Source organism: Telopea speciosissima, chromosome 10, assembly GCF_018873765.1.
Source record: "Telopea speciosissima isolate NSW1024214 ecotype Mountain lineage chromosome 10, Tspe_v1, whole genome shotgun sequence".
Taxonomy (NCBI): domain Eukaryota; kingdom Viridiplantae; phylum Streptophyta; class Magnoliopsida; order Proteales; family Proteaceae; genus Telopea; species Telopea speciosissima.
Window position 1 is genome coordinate 46777918 of NC_057925.1, and position 27011 is coordinate 46804928.

General features: G+C 39.6%; 1 protein-coding gene across 2 annotated transcripts in view; it reads right to left on the reverse strand.

The window, feature by feature from the left end:
* Nucleotides 1–1170: 1170 nt before the first annotated feature.
* LOC122641979 (protein ENHANCED DOWNY MILDEW 2-like) overlaps nucleotides 1171–27011 on the reverse strand; it is a 61586-nt gene continuing 35745 nt past the window's right edge. For both annotated transcript variants that reach the window (XM_043835343.1, XM_043835342.1), the window contains exons 13-20: nucleotides 22350–22442; nucleotides 18115–18156; nucleotides 5789–5899; nucleotides 3336–3407; nucleotides 3065–3183; nucleotides 2895–2958; nucleotides 2125–2780; nucleotides 1171–1998 (exon numbers count right to left, since the gene is read on the reverse strand). In XM_043835343.1, coding sequence (XP_043691278.1) covers nucleotides 1191–1998; nucleotides 2125–2780; nucleotides 2895–2958; nucleotides 3065–3183; nucleotides 3336–3407; nucleotides 5789–5899; nucleotides 18115–18156; nucleotides 22350–22442 — 1965 coding nt within the window. In that variant the 3' untranslated portion in view covers nucleotides 1171–1190. The remainder of the gene's footprint in view (nucleotides 1999–2124; nucleotides 2781–2894; nucleotides 2959–3064; nucleotides 3184–3335; nucleotides 3408–5788; nucleotides 5900–18114; nucleotides 18157–22349; nucleotides 22443–27011) is intronic.

The following is a 27011-nucleotide window of genomic DNA, read 5'->3' on the forward strand; positions in this document are numbered from 1 at the left end:
CCTTGGGTATGGTTAGAGATATAAAGGAAGTCTTTAAACAAAAACCTCGGCCATGGGCATTTGGTAGGAGATGGAAGAGTATTGACTATCAAAGGATGATCGACCCATACTTCTTTAATCTATTTTGTTTATAAAGAAAATGGTGCTCTGGACATAGCTACGCTACCATGTGATAAGCTCATAAAAATATTATATCCACCCTTAAGCCAAAATTAACCATCTACACTCGCAGTTATTAAGTATTATAAATAAATAAATACATATATACTTTAAAAAAATAAAAAATATACTCTTTTTTTTTATGTATTATTGAATATTTATCTACAGATTTAAGTTTCAGTCCACCCAAGAGGACAGTTCACCCACTATCCTAGGAATCACAAACCTATCTAAGGGGTTTAGTATGTTCCAAAATACACTCCTGATACCCTTCCCGCCCTCTCCCACCCCGCAATGAATGGCATCCCATTCGCCGTTGGTGGACGAAAACTTGATCCTTTATCTAATAATATTTTGTTTGAAAAGTGTGGAGTTTTTGTAAAACATTTACCTATCAACTACTTAAGAAATTGTAGCTCTAATGTACCCTATGATGTAAACATAATGGCTTTTCTTAGGCTAAGTTGGTTTCCATGCACGGAGGCGAAAAAAGAAAATTTTCCTATAAAATAAAAATTTTCATTATTTGTTTTAACATAAAATGTAAAAAATAATAATAAAAAAAAGAGTTTTCCTCCACCCACAGTGAATAGGAAGAGGGCATCAAGAGGGCATTTTGGAAACATATAATAAAACCCTAAAGAGGTTTGTGAACGTTAGAATGGTAGGTCAACCGTCCTCTATGGGTGGAAGAAAACTTTCTCCAAAAAAAGAAAAAAAAGGCATTAAAAAAATCGTTTTCACATAAGATATCAGTTGCCCAAACAAAAAAATCAAACGAAACAAACTGGGCTATATAGGTTTTATTTCAACTAGGGCCTAGGGAGATAAGCGTAATGCCATTCCCTAAGATCTTAATGTGGCCTACTCGATGTTGATCAAAAAGCTTGGCACAAGGTCCAGAGAGCAGGAACAGAAGCAGTAAAATTGTACTAAACCATTGCTGGTAGTGACAACCAAAAATATAAACAATTTCAGATAAGATATGTACACACAATACATGCCATCTCGGCTTAATTGTGAGAGAAGACTCACTCATTGAGCCAGCCAGATGAGTTATTATGGTGGGAGAAGGGGCGTTGTGGACCAGGCACAAAGCCGATCGAGTCAACATGGAAGCCACTTTGCGTCCCCTGCACGTCATAAGCACTTCTACCAGCAGTCCCTGAAGTATCAGCCCCATAAGTACTCATCCTTGTGTGGTTCAACTCGTCAAGGCGAGGTGCGTACCGCTGCATTGCTGATGAGTTCATCCTTTGGTAGGATGAATCACTTGCTGAACCCATAAGCCCATAAGGTGTGGAAGACAGCGATTGACCAGCTTGAAGGGTGCTGCTGCGGGGCAAAGTTTCACCATTTTGCTGGCCATAAAGACGGAGCTGCGACCTGATATCCTCCCTCCTATTGAACTCATCCCGTTCAGTCACGTATGACCGCCCACCATACTTATCCATACCGTCTCTAGTGTACCGTGAGAACTCTTCAATCGAACCGCGAACCCCATACTCCTGGGGCAGGGTCGAACTACTGCCAGTTGCCCCTATATGGGTCCCACCCGAAAACTGGTTACCTGAGCTCAAACTATACCTCCTTTCAATATCATCAAAATCCTCAGAGGCAAAACTACTACGATTCCCTCCATATCCAGTTAAAAACCCCAAACCAGAACCAGAAAGGCCGGGCTGAAAATGCCGGGAGCTTTCGTCGTTGACGGCCCTTTCTGGGATAATCTCATGGCCTTCAGATGAATGACTTTCCAATAAGTTTCTGGGATCTGTCCTGTCTAGGAGGGAATTGGCCACTGGAGGTGTTCTACTGTGTCTCTCTCTGGACTGAGGCCTGCCACTGTCATATCCAGTTAAAAATCCTAAACCAGAACCAGAAAGGCCGGGCTGGAAGTGTCGGGAGCTTTCATCGGTGACGGCCCTTTCTGGGATAATCTCATGGCCTTCAGATGGATGATTTTCCAATAAGTTTCTGGAATCTGTCCTGTCTAGGAGGGAATTGGCCACTGGAGGTGTTCTACTGTGTTTCTCTCTGGACTGAGGCCTGACACTGTCATATTTTCTCTCGGATGGTGCATCAGCTTTAGCCTTTGTTTGCCTCTTCTTATCTTGCCATTCCTTTGGATTCTCAGAGGACTGGTTCCTCTTACGGTTATGATGCTTATCATGGCCTTCTCCAACAGCACTTTTGTCATGCCTATCTCGGATGACTCTGACATCATGTTTCAGTGGGAAGCTTTCCTTCTGCTCTTCAGGTACAACTGTTCTTGTTTCTTCAGGTTCTGTTTCATTTTTTTGCTCGGGCAGATCATGTGTTCTACTCAGAATGTGACTCGATTTAGAGATACCGATATAGTGATCATGATCATCTTCCTTACGATTATCAATGACTGGTTTTATTTTTGGTGAATGATCAGAAACTCGTGCATCATTAAGATTATTTTTTTCCATAGATGACCTTCTCTGCTCCTTGGATATGTGGCCCTGCTTGAGAGCTATTTCTCTGTGCCTTGCAGTCCAATCAGGGCGGCTCCAAAGAGACAGCAGTGGTGGTTTTACGTTCCATTGGTCCATTTGTTTGTCATTCACGTCAACAGACCCAGGAAGGTAAAAGGACTGAAAGGAAGAAATGCAAATCAGACACCAGAACACACTCCATCCTTAAGTATTCAATCAATCAAAATCGAAGACAAGTAAACATCTCAAAGTTCTCCGGTTCTCCAAGCATACCTTGCCAGAGAGTTTCTTATCATCCTCCCAAATCAGGTCATATGGTGATTCCTTTTCATCCAATCTAAAAAAGAGAATAAATGTGAGCTTTAGTAAAGAGAAAACAGATGGGATAAGAGAAGTGCATAAATCTCCCCCCTCCCCCCCAAATAAAGAAAAGTTTTTACTACCTTTCTGTTTCAGGTGGAACGATAAGAATGAGGATCTTAGGCTTGAACTCAAGGGCCTTATCAATGAATTGGTTTGCTAGAGCACCTTTAACTCCGAATGGAGGATTTAGACCCATGATCTACTCAAAAAAAAATAGAGTAGCTTTCAACTATGCACAAAGGATGGGGTAAAAAAACAAGAAACAAACTATGCACAAAAAGGTACTGGAAGAAAGTAGAAGGTTCAGGTAAAAGAATTACAAATAGAAACAAAAAGCATTTAAAATCTTACCAATTGGGATCCAGTTGGCAATTCTTTTGGCCAGACCTTCATCCAATCTCTCTTCTCAAAGCAAAAGTCATTCTACAAAACAGGACTCCAAATCAGTCAAAATATAAATTCCTGGGGAGAACTTAAAAACAGAACGTGCCATATCGAGCAGTGGAAAACTCAATCATACGCAGCACCACAGCACTTCAGGCCCAGTTCACTTCCATAAAATGATATCAAGTTTTCAAATATCTAAAGTCAAGAAATGGAATGCTGAAATCGCATTTGTGAAGCTGAACCAACTACTCAGGATATGGTTTAATTGAATATACATCCTCTCACAGCATGATGGTATGCCATGACTATAAGAAGGAAGCAGTCCATTCAAGTATAGTCCCAACTAGAGTTCTTACATGGATGGACCAAAAGCCCTGTTTGATATACTAAAAATCTAGTCTTTCCTTTTTTGAACAGACGGACAAGAATATCGACAGCATCAAAAAAAGATTATATGATTATCTAGTCAAGGTGACTCATACCTGGCATAGTGAAATATATTACACCAAAATTAAAATCAGAAACAACGTATCACATAAAATGAATATTAAGCAACTAAGCAACAAACAATGAAGTAGGAATGTGATGAAATTTAATGCTCTGAGACCTCAGGTCAATAAAAGAAGTGCTCAAGGGTTATGCTCTATCCTCCTGATATTATCTTCACATAGCAACTCCCTCCGTCCCGCAATGTTCATTCTGACAAATCTCACTTTTTAAGGTGAGGTAGTTATTTGGTAATTACCCACTAATCCTATTAAAAATGTCAAAAATTGTCCCCCACTATCCTATTTATCATTAATTTAATTTAATTTTTTTAAGTTTTAAAAAAGACTGCATAACAAATGGTAAATTCAGAATGTGATGAAACTTAATGCATTAAATGAAAAACCGGACAAAGAATTTGGGACATGGAAAAACCTCAATGACAACCTTCTGTGGGATAAGGCGTAGTTATCAACCCAGTGATGAGCCCAAAACTGGCCATGATCAAAACACCTATGGAAAGCAATAACTACTGCGCCAAGATTTCTTTAAAGGGGAAAAGAACGCTACCTGGTCACGTGGCCTGTGTGGCTCCTGCACCTAGACACAGAAGCGCACGAAAGTACCACACTGCCCCCTCCCCATGAAATCAAAATGCCATCTCTTGCACCCACACTGCATGCGTTCTCATTGGCCCGCACACTGGTGGAGGTGCTAGAGACCCAGCAGCAATCTCTTTCCCTTCTTTATATTTGCTGTTTTAATTAACTGAAATTTTAGAGCCGCACTTAAAACCACCAAAATGCACTTAAATCTCGTTGCTCAATCCACCAAACCCACCTGAACAATACTACAAATTTCACTTGTTTTTGAGCCTGGGCAGCCACACATTGTCACAAGAGATCTAACAGACGGAACCCCACAACAGGTCGTTCTCATTTAATTCATGTGTATCCATGTGCAAAACCCACCATGCGTAGGAGTAGAACAATAAATCTCAAGGTTTTCTGCCAAAAATAACACCCCTTCAGCAGTTCAGACCTTGAAGTGGCCCAAATAGTTCGAGTGGGTCTGTTTATAATTAAACCTTTGAGGATATCGGCTTCAAACAAATGAATAAACAGCAGTAACAGCACGCATAATCAGAGGGGGGTGAATGTTCACGTTTGTGAACAACTCAGTCGTTCAGATGGAACATTCCCACAGAATGAATTCCATCTGAACGTACGTGAACATTCCCTGCACTCTAATCAGAAAACACCTCTTGATTCATTGTCCCCAACTATGGACAGAATTCACAGCTATAGAATGAACATGTACTTTTTCAGTGACGTAGCCTAGACAGAACCCAAATCATAAGATGTTTACCATGCCAAATATCTGCAGAATGTTTCAGTCTAGATCAGCCCTAGACTCCTAGTGTCATGATCCAAGTTCAAGAGAAATGACAAATGAGGCGTACAAACTTTTCAGTTAAATCCTACAATTCACCATTTATTCATTATTTCCTTGGCACACCCCTATATCATCTATGCATAAATACAACCGTAGAAGTGCTGCACAAAGGGGGAATGGATAAGGTGCCCATGTGTCATAATGGCTTGCTTCTTTAGTGGCTCCATTCAAGCCAACGGAAAGAAGTATAGCAGAACAAAGCACATCCCACACCCCAAAGAGGATCACTCTGCATTTCACCAAAAGGAAACATCAACCTTTTTGGTGGAAAAATCATCTCAATAATATTTGGAGCTACATGCTTATACACAGTACTACCTGTTTGGATTGAATAGAACATAAGGATGATTGGTCCATATCAGCTGATATTAAAATCAGATTATCAATCCTAGCAGATCCAGACCCAAAAAGAAACAGAAATTTTGGAATATTACATGAACACAAGAATGGCACCCAAAAAAAAAAAGAGGAAATACCTTTGGCTGAATATGATCATAGTTCCTGAACGAACACTTCCTGCCAGTTTCTTCAAGCTTTTCTTTCATTAGCCAACTAAAGTCATTGGCACCACAGCAGAAATCAACTATCTGCCCAAGAAAAACAAGTAGTATTCATAAATTTTGGGCTACAACAAGAAATAACAGCTCTAGCCACTCTCCTCTCCTCTCCCCCCCCCCAACCCCCACAAAATCTAAAGTTTGGGAGCATAGCAGTTGACGGAGAAGGAGGGAAGAAATGAAGTAAAAAGAGATAAGCGGCACCAGCATTACCAATTTACAATCACTTATACAACTGAAATTCTTTGAAACCCCTTTCTACAGATCCACAACCAAATTTTTTCAACAATTCTTTTTCCAATTCATGAAGTTGGATCAATCTATAACATTGGAAAAGAATGAGACCTGCTCTTTACACATATTTAAAGACCACCAAAGCACCAATCCCACTTCGAACAAAATCACGTAAAGAAAATAACAAAAAGCAGAAGTAACCCCGCTTCTCTAACAAAATTATATAATGAAATAACAAAGGGCAGAAGTAACCCCATTTAAGTATCAGTAACCAGAACAAACAAAGAGAGGAGGCAAAACATGGAACAGACGCTTGTATTTGATGGAGTGAATCCATCTACAAACTGCCTCTAATTTATTTAGGGAGTTGGTTACAATATTCTAATCCATGCTCCTGCTCTCTCTGTGGTTGATTGACGGCAGCTACCCCCTCCTTGGGTCTCCTTCCTCTTCTCAGATCAGATTCCTTTTCTGTTCTTTCTTCTTCCCTGCTTTATTTCTGGCAGCCCTACATGGTTGGATCAATCTTCTCCAATCCTTCCTATCTTTTCTCTCAGATTCTAGGACTAAGCTCTGTTCCCCAGGGTGATTCATAACATAGGAGCTCAGACCCAAAAGCTCCCTCTGTTGTGAGATCCCAATCAAAATTCAGATCTGGTCAGAAGATTACAGCCAGACATGATTTCAGACCAATTCAACACTGCTGCTTGTTCTTTCAATTTGGCATTGTCATTCTTGGGAGGATTAGTAGTGAAGAATAAGCCCCTAAAGTTTCAGTCTGACTGGTGTTCTCAGGAGATAGTTCTCTCCTTCGAAGCAATCCTGATTTCCGCCTTCGTTTTACTTGTGAAGAGGTTGAAGACAACCTCCTCTCGTAATTATAAGACAGACCAGAATTTATGGTATTTACCAAAAGCCCCTCCAGTTTTTGAGTTCTTTGATTCCAGATTGGCCCTGTTCCTCAAATTTAATTGTGGTTCAGTCCCAGAATCTGTTTTCCATTATTTCAAGAGGTTCTGAACTACTATTTAATTACAGAATTGCCATTTTATTCTTACATTTGTATTTTTGTCATTTGGGAGGGCCCATACAAAGCAATAACAACAACAACAAACTCAGTCTTGTCCCAACTGTTTGAATGGGGTCGGCTACATGGATCATTGCAAACAGAGTAAAAAAAAAAAAGAGAAGTGAGAAAAGAAAAGAAAGTAGGAAAGAAGCACACCACAAGAAGTCAGGAAAATCTCAGCTAGATCGGGTCCAAAACATGGATCCTTGCCCTCCAATAGGGCTCTATCTGATGTCATACTTGGTACAAGACCCAGACTGCTCATGTCATTCCTCACAACCTTTTCTATGGTCATTTTCAACCTGCACTTAGCTCTTCTAGCTCCTTCAATCTAGATCAGATCACTCCTCTGTACTAAGGCATCCTCAGGCCATCGTTGAACATGGCCATACCTTCTACACCCGTGCCAAAATCAATCCTAATTGGAATCTAATGCGTAGGTACTCCTCCAGCAATTCTCAGTTCTGTTAGCATGTGGGCTGCAAATGTTGAGTATCCACGTAGGATCGTTGTCAAGGTATCGAAAAGATATTTGGATCATGGTAGATGAGTAGACTTTCTAATGTAGTCCTAGATAGGTAGGAGCCCTACTAGGAGCCAAACAATAGGATCAAATAACAAAATGGGCTGCTGGTTCGAATGGACAACACTAGGATTTAGGTCAATTCCTAGGGTTAGGGTAGGATAATGGGAATATAGTTTATACGATTAAACTAGGCAGGTTTTGGGGAGTTTAGAAAGCTAGATTTGGTTAGGTTTAGATGAGAATTCAAAATTCCACAAATTAGGGTTAGGGTTTCAGGTTTTAGGTTTAGAAATTAGGTCAAATTTAGGGTTTTGAAAGACAAATAGGGGCAACAGCTTGGGTCGAGTGTAGGGGGTGTTAAGGAGAGGCTGTGGTTTGAATTTGAAGTAATTCTAATGGTTAAATATGGCTGGGCAGCAAGATCTAAGGTTTAATGGAGTTACGGTTTATGGGATTCAAACCAAAAATAAAGGGGATCGATTGGGGGACAGGATTAGAGGGTTAGAAGAAGAAATTGGGTGTCAAACTTACTGGAGATTCCACTGGCAGCAGCTTGAACAGATGTGAAGGATAGAACCACCTTCGAATTGAAGAAGATCCTCCCAGCCGTCACGGCGTAAGGAGTCTGGATTCCACCAGTCCCTTTCCACCTTGATAGAACCACAAGGATGCACACTCACAAGGAGCAACACTCAACAGAGCAGGACAGCAGCAATGGCAGCAAACAAAAGCTTTTCATTAATCAAATTCGTGTTCAAGGCTTTGTCCCCTTACAACCTTATATAAAAGACTCAAAAGCAAGCTTCCACTCTAAAAAGGAAAGGCCTAACCCAATCTCTAACCTATTAGGTAACTTAAACTCACTAGGAAACTAAAATACTAAAAGAAATAGGCTCAAAACATGGTTGGACTTATAGAGTCCTAATCCAGCCCAACTTACATCACATGACCACTTAACCAAGTCACATGATCACTTAAATTGAACCAATTTGAACCGGTTCAATTAAAAAAACATAAAAATAAACTAAGTATTAGGCTAATCCCGTATGCAACCTATATACCCCTAGTTTAGGCTCATTAAAGTGGCCTATTACATAGAAACCCCTTAGGATCAAAGGCTCAACATATATATATCCCAACCCTAGACTTATTTCTAAAGAAATAAGCCCATTTCGGTGGTGAATCTGCATCACTTTCCTCCATGCCTGTAAAGATGGATATCTGAATCCACTGCTGGATGTCTGATCAAAGGTGCCCATTCTTACCAATTATACCTTTGAAAGCATGGTAATACACTGGCATGATACCATGCACAAACTTCTCTTAACTACCCTTAAGAGTGGGGGAAAGCATTGCTGAATTCTCAGCTGGAACAGAGTTGGAATTGACCAAGCGGCCAATCAGCACAGACAAACCCTGATTAGCCGGTTGGTCTTGTTGTCTAGAAATTGAACTACTGCCTGTGGGACCCGGTGTTCCGTATCAAATTCTCTCCCACATGTCTCAACTTAATGCGAGACCCACCTTTACCTTCGTACTCAATATGAAGCCAAGGTGGTGGGCCCACGAGGTCCAACTGGACAATTAATTAGTTTGGACTGATTCGGTAGGCAGGCAAACAGACCTTAGTGGTCTAAAAGTACAAAAAGGAGACTTGAGCTTTAAAGCTCATTTCTCACTCTTGCAAAACCATAGAAGGGAGAGAAGAAAAGAAAGAAGAAAAAAGGAAGGAAAGGAAGGAAAGGAAGGAGGAGGAAGGAAGAGGCTTGGATCCGCACTTGCTGCTGTCCCTGCTCCATCTCAGGTAGGGGCGCTTGTTCCCTGTCTCTCTCTTTCCATTTCTGTTGTTCTGAAAGCTTAGGCTTAGGATTTTTGCCCAGTGTTGTGCTTGGAAGCCAGCTGGAGTGTGGTTGTGTGAGAGCATATGACTCTCTTACACACTCCCAATCCCATTCTGGAATTGTTCCTATGAGGTTTGGGTGAAAACAGCCCAAACCCTAACTTTAGGGTTTCAAATCGGAGAATCGATCGTATCTCTGGTTTCAACCGGTGAAACCCGATGTCGTTAGGTTTAAAGTGTAGGCGGAGCAATCCCCTACAATCTCTATGAAACAGAAATGACCCCCGCATGACGTCGGTTGAGGCCTAAATAAAAGTTCAGTTCTTGGACTGACTACCGGTTGAACACCACCAGCAGAAGTTTGGTTCTACCAGTGGGTTCTGCCTGTTGGTAAACTTTTCATCTGAAGCTCCTGCTTCAAGCACCGGCCGATCATTAATGATTAACCAGTCAATCAACTGATAAACCGGTTACTTCTACCGGTGGATTCCCAGAGTTGATTGTTACTTTGCCCTTCTGGGAATTCTTCGGGCATTCCTCCAACACTTAGTCTAATTTAATGTACACCTAATTCGGTCAGAGACAAGTGCAACGGTGAGGCGTGTCGGGGATTTTATCGCGCTTTGATTTTGGAATTGAATCACCTAATCATTGTGTGATGCACGCATAGCATGTTCTATCAATTATAATCTTATCTATGCTTGTTAACTCCATAACCTCACTATGTATGCTTAATTGATTGAAATCTTATTTGTGGATTGTGTTTGAGAAATGAGATCTGGTGTGGCTGAGGTGGATTCTAGTACTGTGATCATCATACTAATGAAATAATTATGTACATCATGTGCATTAGTTGTAGGCTTGGAAATGGGTTGTGGTGTGGTCGAAGTGGATTCCGGTACCGTAATCGCCATACTAATTGTGTTTACATTTATAACTGTTGTAATAGAAACATGTAATGCATTCAGAATGGAAATGGGTTGCGGTGTGGCCGAGGTGGATTCTGGTACCGTATTCGCCATACTTGTTGTATGTGTGTATATGATAGAGACAGGAGGATGGTGTGGTCGATAGATGATTCCGGTACTATGATCTCGGCCTCTAGACCATAGTTGTCTAGGCGTCCAGGCGCCTTGGTCACCTAGGCCGGTGCCTTGGACGCCTTGTTCGCCTAATTGGTGTCGCCTTTATTTTGGACCCTCTCCAGCGCCTTGGGTTGCCTAGCCGTCGTGACAACTATGCTCTAGACATATATGTATACATGTGACGCATATTGAACATCTAGAATGAATGATGGTTAGGATAATCAACCCGATTGCTACAACCCCTAGCCAACAGGGGTTACGAGTTGGATGGCCTTTCGTGGTATATTCGGATGATGATTTGCCTGAATACCACTTCCATGGTATGATGTGATTATTGCTGGAGGCGGACCGAGTCAGGTGTCCGATGGATGATTCCGAGGTTGGCGGGGTATAATCAAGGTTTGTTGAGTGACCCATGTCGCATTCGGGGACTGGCAAGCTCCCTTTCGCAACTAGGTCAGTATCGTTGGGGGACCCAGGTTGCATTCGGGGACTAGGGATGGGGGCATGCAAGCATACATCCTAATGTGTTGCAGTAGCATCTTACCTGAGACTTAGTTTTGTTGTTAGGTTATAAATATAAAATGAACTCATGAACCGCATCATCTACTGTTGTGCATGCTTGCATGCCCCCATCCCTTATTGAGCTTAGTGAAGCTCACACCACGTGTGTGTTCCTTTTTAGCTGTTGATGCAGGTGATGTTGCACTGGCGTTTACGGATACCTCATCTTGTGGTGAGGAAGGCGAGATGGATTGGTGGAACCCTGATGCTAAAGAGCATGGATTGGGTTGTACCTGTGATGACTATGCCTACTATAGATTGGGATTGTGGACTTGATGTCCCCATTCTCTTTTGGGTATTTTTTATATTATATGGGTTTGTATAAATGATATAATTTACTATGTTTTGGGTCTTGAATTGAAGAACAAGAATAAACTTTTGTTATGTAATAACTGTATCACTTAGATGTCCAGTTACATGGATCGTATATTTTATCTTCTGTTGCTCTGATTTGTTTACAGTTTGAGTATGGATTGTGATGTTAAGATACCACGTCAGAGATCCTGGCAGGCTGAGTAGGATGATGTAAGCATCCTAGTCACATCTCCTAGGTTATAAGGAGCAGGGTGTGACAATACCACCTCAAACGACATTCTCGAAGCTTGTCATTGATTGGGGCAACTCCCAAATCAGCTCTTACACGATCATTCCTTATCATAGCCGGTCGAACAGTCCTATAAAACTTTCCTTTAAGCTTTAAAGGAATAAGTTGGTCACACAGTACTCCTCTTGCGCTTCTACACTTCATCCATACCACTTTAATTATCTATGAAACATCATCATCTATGTCACCATCCTTGTTTATGATTGACCTCAGATATCTAAAATAGTCACTTTGCGGTATCTCTCTCTCTCAATTTTCCATTGTAGTGTGACTAAAGTTACACCTCATATACTCCGTCTTTGATCTACTAATCTTGAAGCCTCTTGTTTCCAGGGTTGATCTCCACAACTCTAACTTAGCATTTTCCAGGGTTGATCTCCAAACCTCTAATTTAGCATTTATCCTGCTTTTGTCTCATCTACAAAGAGCATAAACCACGAGACCTCGTCTTGAATGCTCTTGGCTAATTCATCCATGATAAGCGCAAACAGAAAAAGGCTTAGGTCTGATCCCTGATGTAATCCAATTGTAATTGGGAATTCTTTGTCGTGGCCTCAAACAGATCTCACACTAGTCACCACGCCCTCATACATATCTTTAATAGCATCTATATATTTACAAGACACCCCTCTCTTCACAAGAACATGCCTGATTAAGTCTCTAGGGACCCTGTCATGGGCTTTTTCCAGGTTAATAAAGACCAAATGGAGATCCTGCTTGTTAGCTCTACATGTTTCCATGAGCCTCCTCAATAGGTAAATAGCTTCTGCTGTGGACCTTCCTAGAATAAAACCAAATTGGTTCTTCGAGATATGAGTCTCTCTTCTCAGATGTGCTTCAATAACCTTCTCCCATAGTTTCATAGTATGACTCATTAGTTTTATGCTTCTATAGTTATTATAGCTCTTCATATTACCTTTATTTTTGTAGATCAGGACTACAATGCATTACATATACCTTCTAGTTTATAGATATAACCCCAAGACCAATTAAACTCCAAATCATAGCACTGCAGACGCTGCAAAAGAAATCTAAATGACAATAATTTTGTGCCCCTTGTGTGCATACTGAACTTTTTATTCCTCCAGTTTCTTTTCCATCCTAATAAAATGGATCCTAATCACCTGTAGATTTATGCCCCCAGACCAAACAAAACCCACCCAATTTGCAGTGAAGGCCATGGGCCACTTCAGCAAGATAGTCCACCTCCACAACTTTTTAGATTGCACACTTGGAAAAGTTGACTCCCAAACCAGAAACTGCCACAAAGCTCCGAAGAGTACACCTAAAAAACACGTGGTGTCCCACGAGCACCACATAAAATACCAGATCATCCGGATTCTGTAGAAATGATATAGTCGAACAATTATTTTGGAGTGTCAAAAACCTCAAATAGAGTCGATTTAGAGATCAAAGGAAGGAGATTAAACAAGGAGAGATATACTTGACTCAACTCATGATTCATAATCCACGGTAGCTCTCTAATATAACCATGGTTCAAAATCTCGCGATATATCGCCGATATTTCAGTATATGTCGGATATCTCGACACTGCCGAGACGAGATGACCATACGAAATGAAAAAAGTCCACATTTTGGTATATTTCGTGATATTTCGTCGAAATTTCGGTATATTTCGTAAATAAAGTGTATTTAACAATTTATACATTAGGGTCCGACCGTATACTGTCAATCAAGGGTGCAAACCCAAAACACCACTTTGAATTCATTTTTTTGCAATATGAAGGTTTAAATGTGTTTATTTAACTTAAATAAGGGTGTACATGAAGTATCAGGCTTTAATATGGCCAAAAACCCACCGAGATGGGGTGTCGAAATATGGTAGAAAAAATACCATATTTCGGTATATTTCGGATATCTCAACCAGCCCGAGATACCAAAATATCGCGAGATTTCAAACTATGAATAAAACCCATTCATTCAACTCTACATATAGAGTTTGCAAAACTTATAATATACTCCTAACAATTGTCAACCAAATAAAATCTTCTGCAGTGTATGTTAAGAAGTTACACTGCACCATATAGGGGTGTTTTTGTATTGTTATTTTCTTATTAGTGGGATTGTGTGTAATTTGGATTGGAGAAAGTGAATGATCTACTCTTTTGAGAAGGAAAGGAAGCAAAAAAAGGCCTAACTTTCGCACCTTGACAGTTCTTTCAAAAAAATCATCTGATTGATGAGTCATAAGACAAATCAGGGTTCAAATGGTTATTAAGAATAGCAAGGAATAATCGAGCTCATGAATTTACCTAGGTCGGTCGGTTTGTGGCCCAATAGAAAAGAAGGATTTTGATCATCTTCTGTACACCCTTAAAAAAGTATTTGAAGCACTGGTGGTAGCTTGACGGTAACTATTACTTACTCATAGGAGGGGACGCTAGCACACTATGGAGATATCAGCAGCCTCTGGCACGGGAACTGAACATACACCATACCAAACGGCGAATCAACAATAAGATTCCAAATAATTGAAAAAACGCTACATGAGGCAGACCACCTCAAGGGGAAAACCAAATTACACATAAACCTGTTCTTATTTGTAATTGTACTTAGCTGTCCTCTTAAAATAATAAGGTCACAGTTGAGTGATTGAGGACTCGCAATCACTCAAGCCGTCAGCCCCTTTGGTTTTTCCCATTCTGTTCTCTTCTTCCCTCTTTTTTCTCTCTCGCTCTCTCTTACTTTCCTTCTTCTCCATATCTGAACAGGTACTGGTTCTTTGTTCCTAGTATCGTCACATGGTATAAGAGCACCAAGTAACCAGTGTCTGTCATCTTCCTTCTTGGTTTGAGAATCCATTTAGGTTTTTGTCTCCTTATGGTGCGCAGCAACCAATGTTGCCTTGTCTACAATGAAACCCTATAATGTAGTCCTAGGTAGGTAGGAGACCTACTAGGAGCCAGACAACAGGATCAATCGCAAAAGGGGTTGCTGGTTCCAATGGACGGCACTAGGATTTAGGTTAATTCTAGGGTTTAGGATGGGAATTTGGGAATGGGTCTTATACGGCTTTAATATGCAGGTCTAGGGGGTTATTATGGGATAAAAATAATTAGATTTGGGAAGGTTTTAAAATTCTGCAATTCTGGACAGAATTGAGTTGCAGGTTTTGGGTTTTAATGGAGTGGAGGAATGGAGGGGATATAGTGGGGGTTATGGACTGGGTTTAAGGTCGAGTGTAGGGAGAGGTGTGGGGAATATAGGCTGGAAGTATGGTTCGAAATTGATGGCCAGATCTGTAGTTATGAGGGAGTCCTAGTTGAGGTAGGAGTTGCAGGTTTAATGGAGATTAGGGCTTGATGGATGGAGGGGAATGTGGATTAGGTCTAAGGGAAAATAAAAGCTGGTAGAAGAAGGTTTAAAAACAAATAGCAGGTTTAAACTTACTGGATTGCAGAGAACAATGGCAGCAACTTGATAACTTGAAGAAACCTCCCGATCTTCACAATGCAAGGAGTCGCAGGAGTCCACCTACCCTTCACCACCTTGAGATCTATAAGGATATACACTCACAAAGAGCAGCAACAATGGCAGCAAGCATAAAGCTAATTTTTATTAATCAAATTCGTATCTAATGCTAGCCTCCCTTACAAACTGATATAGAAGACTCAAAAATAGACTTAGGCACTTAAAAGGAATGGCCTAATCCTATCCCTAACCTATTAGGCAACTTAAACTAACTAGGAAACTAAAATATTAAAAGAAATAGACTCAAAACATGGCTGGACTTATAGAGTCCTAATCCAGCCCAACTTACATCACATGACCACTTAAGTTGTCACATGACCACTTAAATTGAACCAATTGGATGCAACCAATTTGAACCGATTCAATTAAAAAACACAAAAATAAACTAAGTATGGAAATAAAACTAAGTATGGGAGCTAATCCCGTATGCAACCTATTTACCCATATTTGAGGCCCATTAAAGTGGCCTATTACATAGAAAACCCATGGGATCAAAGGCCCGACATGTATATAGCCCAATCCTAGACTTATTCCTAATAAAAAAAGCCCAATTTGGTGATAAATCTGCATCACCCTACTTGATATAATATGAAAACTAGGATTTTTTATGTTGACGAAGATTGATACTTGCCTGGCGTGCTGCTGATATATTGTTGATTATCTCTTATCATGTGGATGGCATTCCTACCCTAAGCAAGAGGTTGTCTAGTTTATATCTGCACATGGAAAATCTCTCCTACGGTAGCTTTTTTATAATTTGGATGTGCTGGTCTGATCTACTTCTGTGCCCTGCCTATGTTTCTGTAATCTCTATATGGAAGCCTTATATTATGTGTTCTTGATCTTCAGATCTACGTTTCTGCAGTATCTTGAAAGACCCTAATTCCAGAGAATTTTTTCAAGAAGTCATATTCCCTTTGTAAGACCTCTGCAAAATTTGAAGCCATATTCTCTATATTGCAGAAGTTTTGCCCCAAAATTTAGAGATCTTTGACACTCCCTGTAATTTAAAGGAAGATTTTTCTGTGTATTGAGTGTTTCTGCAGTTTGGACTGCTCTTGTTCTTTCAGACTGTGTTATTGATCCTCTGTGGATTTAATACTATTCTGTTATTGACTGGCGATTGTAGCTTGGTTCATCTCTGATCTATCCTGTGGATTGCCATTGGAAGATTTTATCACATCCTTGTGGTCTGTGGTTGTGCTTAATACCTATTGGTTGCCGGATTTCTATCCTTTGTGGTCTTATGAGTGATTCAAAGCTCCAAGTGGACTCAATCAATGTCCAAGTACTGCTATTAAGCTCAATGGTGCATCCAACTACCTTCTATGGGCACAAACTGTGAAGGTTTAAACCAATGCAAAAGGAAATTGAAGTATCTGCTTTCAAACCGTACCTCTGCAGACTCTAAAGATTGTGAGGAATGGGCGTGCAAGAATGACACTTTGCTTGTGTGGCTGCGGAAGAGTATAGACCCGCCTATTGCTGTTAATGTTATGTATCATTCTATAGTTAAAGGTGTTTGGGATGACCTCAAATAAGTTTTTCCCAAGATAAAGATATGTCTAGAATATATGACCTCTATGAAAAGATCTTCTTTAAGGTGAAAATATTTTGGGTGACTACTATAGTGCTCTCAAATGAATGTGGGAGGAATTTAATTCCTATCAGCCCTCACCAATAATTTAGAATTGTTGAAGACTCAAAATGCAAAGTTTCAGATCGCAAAATTTTTATTTGGTTTGAATTCTGATCTCCAGCCTATCAAAAGTTAACTTGCTAGCAACACAGTTCCTTCTATGAATGAAGGTTATTGTTGCATCCACCAATCACCATATTGTTTCCCTCTCTCGCTGAATCAAAATTATCTTCCTCTTCTAAGGAAAGTTCTGCCTTTGTTCCTGGCAGTGGTAGTCATGGTCGTATCTCTACTTTTCCTGGAAGAGGTCGAGGGAGTGGTAATAGAGGAGGTCATGGACAACAAACTGACCAAGTCCTACGTCAGTGTTGATAAATGTTGGATTAAGCATGATAAATCATACTATTGATAATCTTGGAGTTGGATTAAGCATGGTAAATTTCAGTGGACACAGCAATTTGCCAATACTTCAATGGCTGAAGGGAATTCTGATATCGTGTCATCTATTGACACTAATCTTGCTTCTTTGTCCATAGGTAGTCAATCAGTTCCTTTGTCTAGCGATGATCTGGTCAACCAATTACTGAAACATGTCCAGCAGCTTGACTCATCCACTGCTACATTAGCCCATTCAGGTGTTGTTCCGCTTCTGTCTTCTTCCTTCTCTTCTTCCTTTTCTTTAACATATGTACTTCATGTACCACAATCATCTTTAAGTCATCTTTCGGTTAGTAAACTTACCAAGACACTATAAATGTTCTTTTACCTTTTATCTTTCTCATTGTGTCTTAAAAGATCTTAAGACAAGGAAGAGCCATCAGTACAGAAGAAAAAGGTTGAGACATTATACTCAGGATCCCCCCTCTTCCACTTTTGAAACCATTGTGTCCCTGCAGGTATATCTCACTTTTTGCTTCTCTTTTGTGCGTTTATGTTTAGTTTCATTTTCATGGAAATGAATATACCTCACTGGCCCATTCAAATTGATTCGACAAAAGTTTCAGAGCACCAAGCTAGTGGATTTCAATTGACCAAAGAGCTAATTGATTGCAAAATGGTAGAATCACATCTTTATTGATTAGTTCAAGTTAATTTATTTCATAAATCAATAAAATTACCAATGAATAATTTGACAATCTAAAATATATATAAATATAGCAAAAGATGCAAAAAAAGAAATATTAGTTATTACCGTATCACCAGGTTGAACATACGAGTGGAGCATGTCAGCGATCTGCAAATCAGGTTATTAAAATATATCAATGCCGTGTGCACTTTATCCAAATAATTTCACATAATAAAAGATATAAAAAGAAATTAAAATGTTAAAAATGCCAAAACCATTAACTGAAACAGCATGAACAAAGGAAAACCTTAAAAAAAAACAGGGGTAAAAATGAACAGGAAAGAACAAGTTAAATAGCATTACCTAATTTCCACAAAGCAATCATCATTCCTAGTTTGTTTGAACAAGGAAGCTGTTATGTATAACAAGCACAAACTAGGAATAAATAATCTTTTGGTTTTGGTGTATACCAGGTTACCTAGTTTCCACAAATTATCTTTTGCAATAATATTCCAATCACAGAAATAAATTTGGAGGAACTTCAAGGGAAAAGCACATAAGTGACAAGATGGGAGAGCAGTGAAAGACTGAGGACCAAGGATGCAAAGATCAGTATTACAGTCTGGACTGTCCCCAGGACATACCAATCTAGAATTAGAGATTGGGCGATTTGGACGATCTCCAGACCACTGGATAAGGCAACCAGATTAGAACAAATATTAAAATAATGTGGATTGGTAATCCACTCCAAGATCTGAATACTACCAAAATGTAGATCGGTGATCCTGTCAGGCGTTCTGGATGATCCAAATCCAAACTCCCCAACCATGCTGGGGACTGCACTAGAGAGGAGTGATATTGTGCAAGGTGAAGGTGTTCAAAGGACAAAGGTAACAAGAATGATGACTGCATTGGATTACCTAGATATAATGACGTGGAGCGAGAACCTAAAGAAGAACTAAATTGAGATCTAGAACTAATCATATAGGAGAATCTCTAGGCCTTGGGCCCAAATAGCATTGAAGAGAGGATTGGTTGAGTATATTAGTTTCCTTTCTTGTTTTTTTTTCCCACTTCCATCTCAGGTGAGCAAGGATTTGGCTTTAATATCTTCATCATGAGTCATCAGAATTGAGCCTAGTTACACGATGCCATTAGGGTTGCCAGGTGATTTCATTTCAATTTAGGGTTTCCAATTTACATTATCATAGAGTTGGTTCTCCTTATTTAGTTTTTAGATGACTAATTTGAGTCTAAGTCTATTTTTTATTTCCTATAGCATACTATCAAGGCCTCATGGAGTCAAAACTTTCCCATTACACCTGACATGGGATTTACATATTTGGAGTCGGATCAAGAGTCTGGTTACGTGAAGTCCATAATTGTACTTGATTTCTCATACAAGTAAATGAATATTTGCATTACTCTGCTACAAGGTGGTTTCTGCCTTGAAGGTCCTTAATCCTTCAAGGCCTCCCCAAGAAGGATGGTAGGAGAACTATTCTTGATGTTGGTGCTCTTGGCAGTGTTGTCATTGTTGGCAACAAGGATTTGGCAGTGGTGTGGTTGTGAAAACAGTATTCAGTTGGCAACAAGGATTTGCGTTTTCTTGCTTCTTTCTTATTGGTCCGAAAGGTATCTCTTCGAATTGTATATATATTCTCGTTAAAGGACCGAAAACGCATCTCTGGAGCCCTAGTGAAGAAGGAAATCGAGGAGAAGTCGTTTTCTACCATTCCGGCATGATTCGAGAGCATAGTCGCGAAGGAAATCGTCAGAGGACATCGGTTTGGTTGTTGACAATGGAGTAGAGTGCTTGATACATTCTGTTGAAGATTTCACTGCATTCGTTTGGAGTTGGGAATTTGCCTTTGAGAAGGTAAACATGTTCACAAACCATTGTTTTCATGTTCTAGGTTTATTTCTTAATTATTGAATGTATTGGGCAGAACCTAGAGTATAATCTGTGATGGGTTGGGTTTGTGATTGAAATTTAATTATTGGGTTGATTGATTGTAAGGCTGAGGCCATTTTATATTGGGGATTGAAGTCCTTGCCCTCACTGAGGTGAGAGGTTGAAACAGGGTAAGGGGTATCCTGGCCGTAGGGGCAGCTAATTGTACTGTTGTTGAGTATTGGGCATATAAGAAACCCCGAGGGGTATTGCTCCGTGGAAATAGCCTTCACATACTGTGAGGTGAACCACGTACATCATGTCTCTCTGTTTACTGTTATTTGTTAGAGACTAATCCCTGTTTTGCAGAGTGGGTTTACAATGTTGGTAGACCTGGCCACATTCTGGTGATGCAAGGTGAGACTATAAGCGACTGTGTAGTTTGCAGAAGACGTAAAAAATTAAGGGAACTGATTCACCCCCCCCCCTCCTCAGTTCGATCCGGTATTCACACTTAAGATTCCCATGGAACCCATAATTGAGACAAAAGATACTTGTTTTCTCCCCTATTCTGTGCTCTGGTTTTCAATGGCAATCTTGTCCCTTTTTATTCACTGTAGCTGGGTTTATTAGGGAGAGTTTATGCCAAGGTTTTTGGGTCACTGTCTCAGCCCTGCGATAGGCTGTGTTAGGCCTCTGTTAATTATTTCTTTGATCTGGTAATGTAGTCTTAGGTTTGAAAAGTCAAACTAGGAGCCAATCAACCAAGATCTGTAATGAATAGGTGAATCGACTAGGTCAAAAATAGGGTTTTTGGTGAAATTAGGGTTAGGGTTTGATGTATGGGTTATCAAGTTGAGGTAGGGGAGTCCATCAATGAAAGTTCTGAGATGTTTTGAAGGATTGAAGTGTGTAATCTTGAATGGGCAGCAACTTAGGTTTAGGGTTTCTAAAAAGAGGAAAAGAGAGGAATCTAGGGTTTAGAGTGGGAGGATGGAGCTAGGGTTTCGATCGAGTGCTATAGGGGCAGAGATGGAAATTCGGTTCTGGTTTGGTGTGGTTTTGATGGGTGGATTGGTCAGTACAGCTTTTAGGTAATGGGAAAATTAAGAAACAAAAAGGGGAAAAACTAGGGTTGGGGCTGTAGAGGATTAGAAGAAGAATTGGGGGATGGGGAATGTTTCAAACTTACTGGAGTTACAGAATTATCCTGGCAGCAGCTTGTTTCCTTGAAAAACTTGAACAAAAATTGAATCTTGGACTGAAACTTGAAGGAGCTCTTCAAAGGAACCACCTGGGCTTCACACCGCATGGTGTCAACTGGATTAAACACCAATACCACCCAGCTTAGATCAGACACAGAGCAATTCGTCAAAGAAGAAAAAAAAGTTGCAGAGCAACAATAGCAGTTTTTTTTTTCTAAACTTCAGAAGTGAGAATAATCCCCCCCCCCTTCTCCCACCGAATTGTTTTATTTATGGTGGGCATAATCCATATTCCTGATCAGCCTAGCAGTGTAAATACTCCTAGCCAGCTAACTCTAACATCACCTCCCTTTTCTAATTCGTGGGAGGTGTGGACCTAAAGAAAAACAAACTTACCTTAAATAAAAATTGGGGCTGTAATTCTCGTTAGAACAGGGCAGGGGCTGGGTACGAACATTGTGGCAGCAAGGTAGGGACTAGGGAGAAAATAGAGAAGAGATGGAAGAATTTCAGAGAGGTGGTGAGAAAGACAAGTACAGCTTATGGCAGGAGTCAAACTAACCCAAATAAAATTTCCTTCTAACAAACTAAACCCGATTGTGGGTTACATGCTCTTTTATAGAATTAAGCCAAAAAAAAATATCCTAAGACTGAAAAAGAGTTTGACTCTATCTACTCAACCCTACTTGCTACTAAGGACTCACGACTCTAAGATAAATAAAAAATTTTAATTACATAAATCCCTACTTATCACTATGTCTAACTGCATCAATACTCAGATTATAATCTTCATTGCTATAAGCTGTCTTGAGAGCAATACCAATCAACCCCCAAAACTCGGTTGATCCATGGCTAGCTAACCCAATTCAACTTGGGGTCATATCTGAATCAACCGTGACAGACCCAATCCATGAGTTTAAGATCTAAATCCTTGATAGATTATCAGTGAACAGGCACAAGAGGGATAAAAGAACAAGAATTTCAAAACATAGCACATCAAGGTTTCTTTCGACATTGCCAAATTTCAAATTATAATGGATGACAATGACCATCAAATAATGGAAAAGGTAATACTACCACAAGAACAACGAATAATATAAGTAGCAGCATTTACTATTTAAACATCAGCTTCAAGGATTTTTTTTTTTTTAAAATTTGTAGATACTAGCCCTCATATGCTACAATGAATCCATGTAAAAAGTCTAAAGATATTGGATAATAAAAAATGTTATTGTCAATGAATATAAGGACAACTCAAATACCTCCTTAAGCTTGTCAATTTTAGTAAAATGGCGCCCAAAAGATGTATAACGCATGCCGTGAAGAAAGGGCGCAAGATATACTCTAAGCTTATTCTACAACAAGACAGAAATATTTCAGTAAAGCCAACAGAGTATCATTTCCATTCATTCACATTGTAAAATATAAGAAATATAATCAACGGCTACAAGTATCAAACAAGTCTAAAACTTGGGATGATGAAATCAGCATCTTGTGTCTTCGCTACAGCTACTGCATCCTTGCTATTCTTAAGTGCACGAAAACCAAATTATAAGCTTTCACAAAACAAAAACCCCAAAAGATAAATGGAGATACAAAATAGATATTGTTTGAAGTAGTGAAAAAGCAATGGGATCCCCAAATAGCCTACAGAGAAGAACATAACCATACAAGTATTTCAGATTCAAATGAATATTTTTGACTATATGAAAAGAGGACCATTTCTTGGTGCAAGGGTAAAAACTTGGGCTCTGCCAGCATGAAGATATGTTAGCTTTAGTCTCAGCATTTGAGGGCTCCCTCCTGGACAATGGAATGTTTAAAAATGTCTGAATTATGGATTTTTTTTTATAAAAATTGAAATGATTCTTTTGACAAGCACCAAAATAAAATCAATCCAGTGATTTTAGTCCAACAGGTATAAAAATAATTTCCCTAGAAACATCGAAATATTTAGGCTCTAGCTGTTGCCAAAATTAGAAGTTGATAATGCTCAATGTGGTGCCAAATTAGAATCTGCTTAAATCTCCTTTTGCTGGTTAGGTCAGTAGCAAGCAAATTTAGAATACTGATGCAGGTGATGAGCAAGTTAAGCAACCAGACAGATTTTGTGATTAGGAGTTAGCAGTGACTGTGAGCTCCTGTATCAAAAAGGTGAAACAAGCTACTATCCTTAAGAGGAAGTCTAGGTTCTTCGGAAGCCAAAGTTAAATGAATGTAGCCTTTGTGAAAACTTTGACAAACATGGGAACTTAAGTCTAGGTTCTTCAGAAGCCAAAATAAAATGAATGTAGCCTTTTGGAGACACCAGGTTCAAACCTGGCTTTCAGTTTAAGGATATTTAGAGATTTAGAGATTTATATATTTTCTGGAGTTATTATGGTAACTTGATAATTATTCAGGCAGTTGTAGATAGCATAGTTGCCTAGGCGATCAGGCGCCTTCTGGAGTCCAAGATGACAGCACAATTTGTTTGAACCAAGAAAGGCGCCCGCCATGGATGCCTTGTGGCAGCACGCCTTATATTATATTAGTTTTTTGGCACTTCACGAGTTTACATTGCTTTATATTTATTGCTTTGTTTTTTGATAAATATGCTTATATATATTCTACAGTTTGTTTATAATAAGTGGGTTCTCATATAAGGTCATTACTAGCATAAATATATCATATTGCATTGATATAGCTTCTATGTTGCATATAATCATAAAATAGAGGGTTCCTCATGACACCAATGTGGGGAGGAATCTGCAAGCCATACCAATGGTTGTCTTTTCCTTTTTTTCCTTCATATATGTAAACACCCCATTGAGATTGATATAGCTGAATGTTTGGAAAACTGGTTTCATATGCTGTTGTTGCATGTTAAAGTATTGGTTCAACTGACGTGCTCTTCTTTCAGTTCTTCTCTCTCATATTCTTCCTGTCCAGGTCTGATCTCTCTACAGTCCTTTTCTTGATCATCGTAATTGTTACTTAATCTTCCTCCTCCTTTCTTTATAGTATTCGGTTTTATTTCTTCTTTTCCAAAGGTACAGCAGTATCAGGAAAAGAAGAAATAAAAGGGAATAGTATTAAGAAAGGAAGAGAAAGATTAAGACACAATTATGAAGATCAAGAAAAGGATTGCAGAGAAATCAGACCTGGAAAGGAAGAATGAGAGAGAAGAACTGAAAGATGATGAAGTTAAGGATGCCCATTGGAGCCAATTGAGCCACAAAATAAAACTGTGACTCAATCCGAGTGGCAGATCCACTTCAAATTTTGATTATATGTTCTCCTATACTGATATTGCATTTGACCAAAAAATTGGCTGTTCCTAAATATCTGAGTGCTATTTATTTGAGATTCTGGTCATAAACACATCACTGCAATCCTGGTCATCTCTTGTTTTCTGGAAGCTAACAATTTAGGCTCCTAAGAAACCCATCAAAAGAAGAACACGTCAGTTAAACCAACCCTTTGACACATCCGCACATAACATACGAAATAAAATTTTTCAATCATTCAACTATACAAATCTCAATGGGGTGTTTAAACTTCAAAAATATAATGGACCAAAAAAAGGGGAAAAGGCTCCTTATAGTATCCTAAAACAGACCTTAAAGCTAACTTCGACTCTAACTCCTGTAGACAGCTATCAGAATAATTATCAAGTTACAAATATAACCCCAGAAAAAAAATAAATCCGTAAATACCCTTAAACCAATGTGCACAATGGAATTTTCCATGGTTATAACTGTTCAAACCATTAATTTTCATGAATGGAGGCACAAATTAAAACAATATTTCAAAGGCAAATTATTATTTTAATTGATTAAACCTACTTACTCAGTTACTTGACATATGCCTCAACGTAGGGCTTGCATCAGATAAAATGCCATTTGGTCATAAGAAACAGATGTTAAAGATTAGGGGTGTCAACCGGTCGGTCTCGGCCGGTTTCGGTCGGGCCTTCATCGGTCCTACCAATTTAATACCCCAGCCCGTGCACGGCCGATTAAAGAGTCGGTCTACAAATCTTCCCACCGTGACCGACTGGTAAACAGTCGGTCGGTTGCCGGGTTAACCGAATTTTGTCCCAAATCTCTATGCCCACAAGATTAACGTCGGAAGAAGAATATCAAAGATGCAGGGGGACTGTCCGTTTAGCCTGAAACTGATAGGGAAGAGACCCTGCTCTGTGAGGGTGAGAGGGTTACGGCAAACAGAGCTGGCCATAGGCATTAGAAAAGGAAAAATGTTGGCAGACAGGCCATTGACACAGGAGAGTGAGAGAAAGAGAGATAGAACTGGTAATGAAATAGCAAAACTCATTCCATCACACTCTGCCGCTAGCCGTCAATCTCTATTAAATGAAAGCCCCAATAAACTATGAAAGATTGAGTGAGGGATGGGAGGAGATTACTACAACTTGGATTTCAAATCTATATGGGACAAGCTTGTCTACAACTTTGGAGGGAAGGAAAAGGGGGAAAATCCCAAATCTCAAATCAGAGGTTAGCGACGGTGTGAGGGTACTTGGGCCTTAGCAGTCACGTTTCTTGTCTCGCAGAGTTATAGCGAAAAGCTTCGATCTCGCTTCACATAGTTAATGGAAGGTTGAAACACAAGAAGAAGAAGAAGAAGAAGAAGAGACGTGTTCGAGTAGAAACTAATACCTTGTCGGTGGATATAATATATTATAAAAACTATATATGTCACAATCTGTCATTCTTGTCCACTATTAACCATTATATATCTTAAAATATTATATATTATAATGTCAATTGCCAAGTGCCAATAACCTTTAATTCGATTACCAAAAAAAAAACCTTTAATTCCAGTAATGATTAAATCAAAATCTAATAAAAAAATCACTTAAAAGAGACATTCGGTCAGTCGGTTGTGTCGGCCTCGGTTTTTATCCGGTCCGTTTCGATTGGCCCTACCGGTGCGGGCTTATAATTGACACCCCTGTTAAAGATAACCCAGCACAAACAAGTGCCTCTGATCGAACCTGATTGTATGAGCTTCACTTGATGCAGATAAAACACAAAAGTGAGCTTATTTTAGTGGAAATAAGCCTTGGGTTGGGGTTACATATGTATTGGGCTTTTGGTCCAATGGGTTTTCTTTATAATAGGCCACTTTAATGCACCTAAAGTACGGGTAGGCGGAAATGAATACGAGATTCCCATTGGATAAGTCTGTTTGCATGGCCTTAGAGTAAGATATTCATGATAAAGTCCCTTGAGACTTGTATTGGGCATTCAAGGCACAGGCCGTTTTTTGCCCTATTGTCTCAGGCAAGCGCTCATGGATATTTGATCTCTTTGGTATGTGCTCTCAGTTTTATCTTCGAGGCATGTTAAATCCAGCAATTATTCCAGATAGATCTCTTCCGACGACTACATTTACTTCAAAATGAGTGATTATCTATCTCCTCCTTCAACTTCTGAAAGTTCTCGGCGATCCTTTTCTCGAAGTTCCTCCTCATCTTTATCTCTGCGAATGACAAAAGCAAATAAGATAGACTATCTCTATGAGATAAACTATCTTCCAAAGGATCAGACAATTCATCCGACCAATTACTCTTTGTTGAGTCCATACACTGTCTTTCTCAAGCAACCAAATACAGCATCAAAGACTGTGAAGGCCATTTTATCTCTAAGAAAGACCCCTGCTCTTCGGAAATATGTACAGGCCTCACGATTTGATCAGTACCAGATCCCAGCCACTGAAAAAGAACAGCTCTTCACATTGGTGGTACCCTCTCAAGCTATACGACAATGAAGTGCTGAAGGCTACACCCACCTCCATTTTGGTGTGATACGGTTGGCGTTAACTTTTCATGGCTGAAAAGGACTTCCAGTAGCATCAAGAGTTGATCTTTTGGATAGTCGAGTCAAGCTTTATGAACATGCAGTGATCTACAACATTCA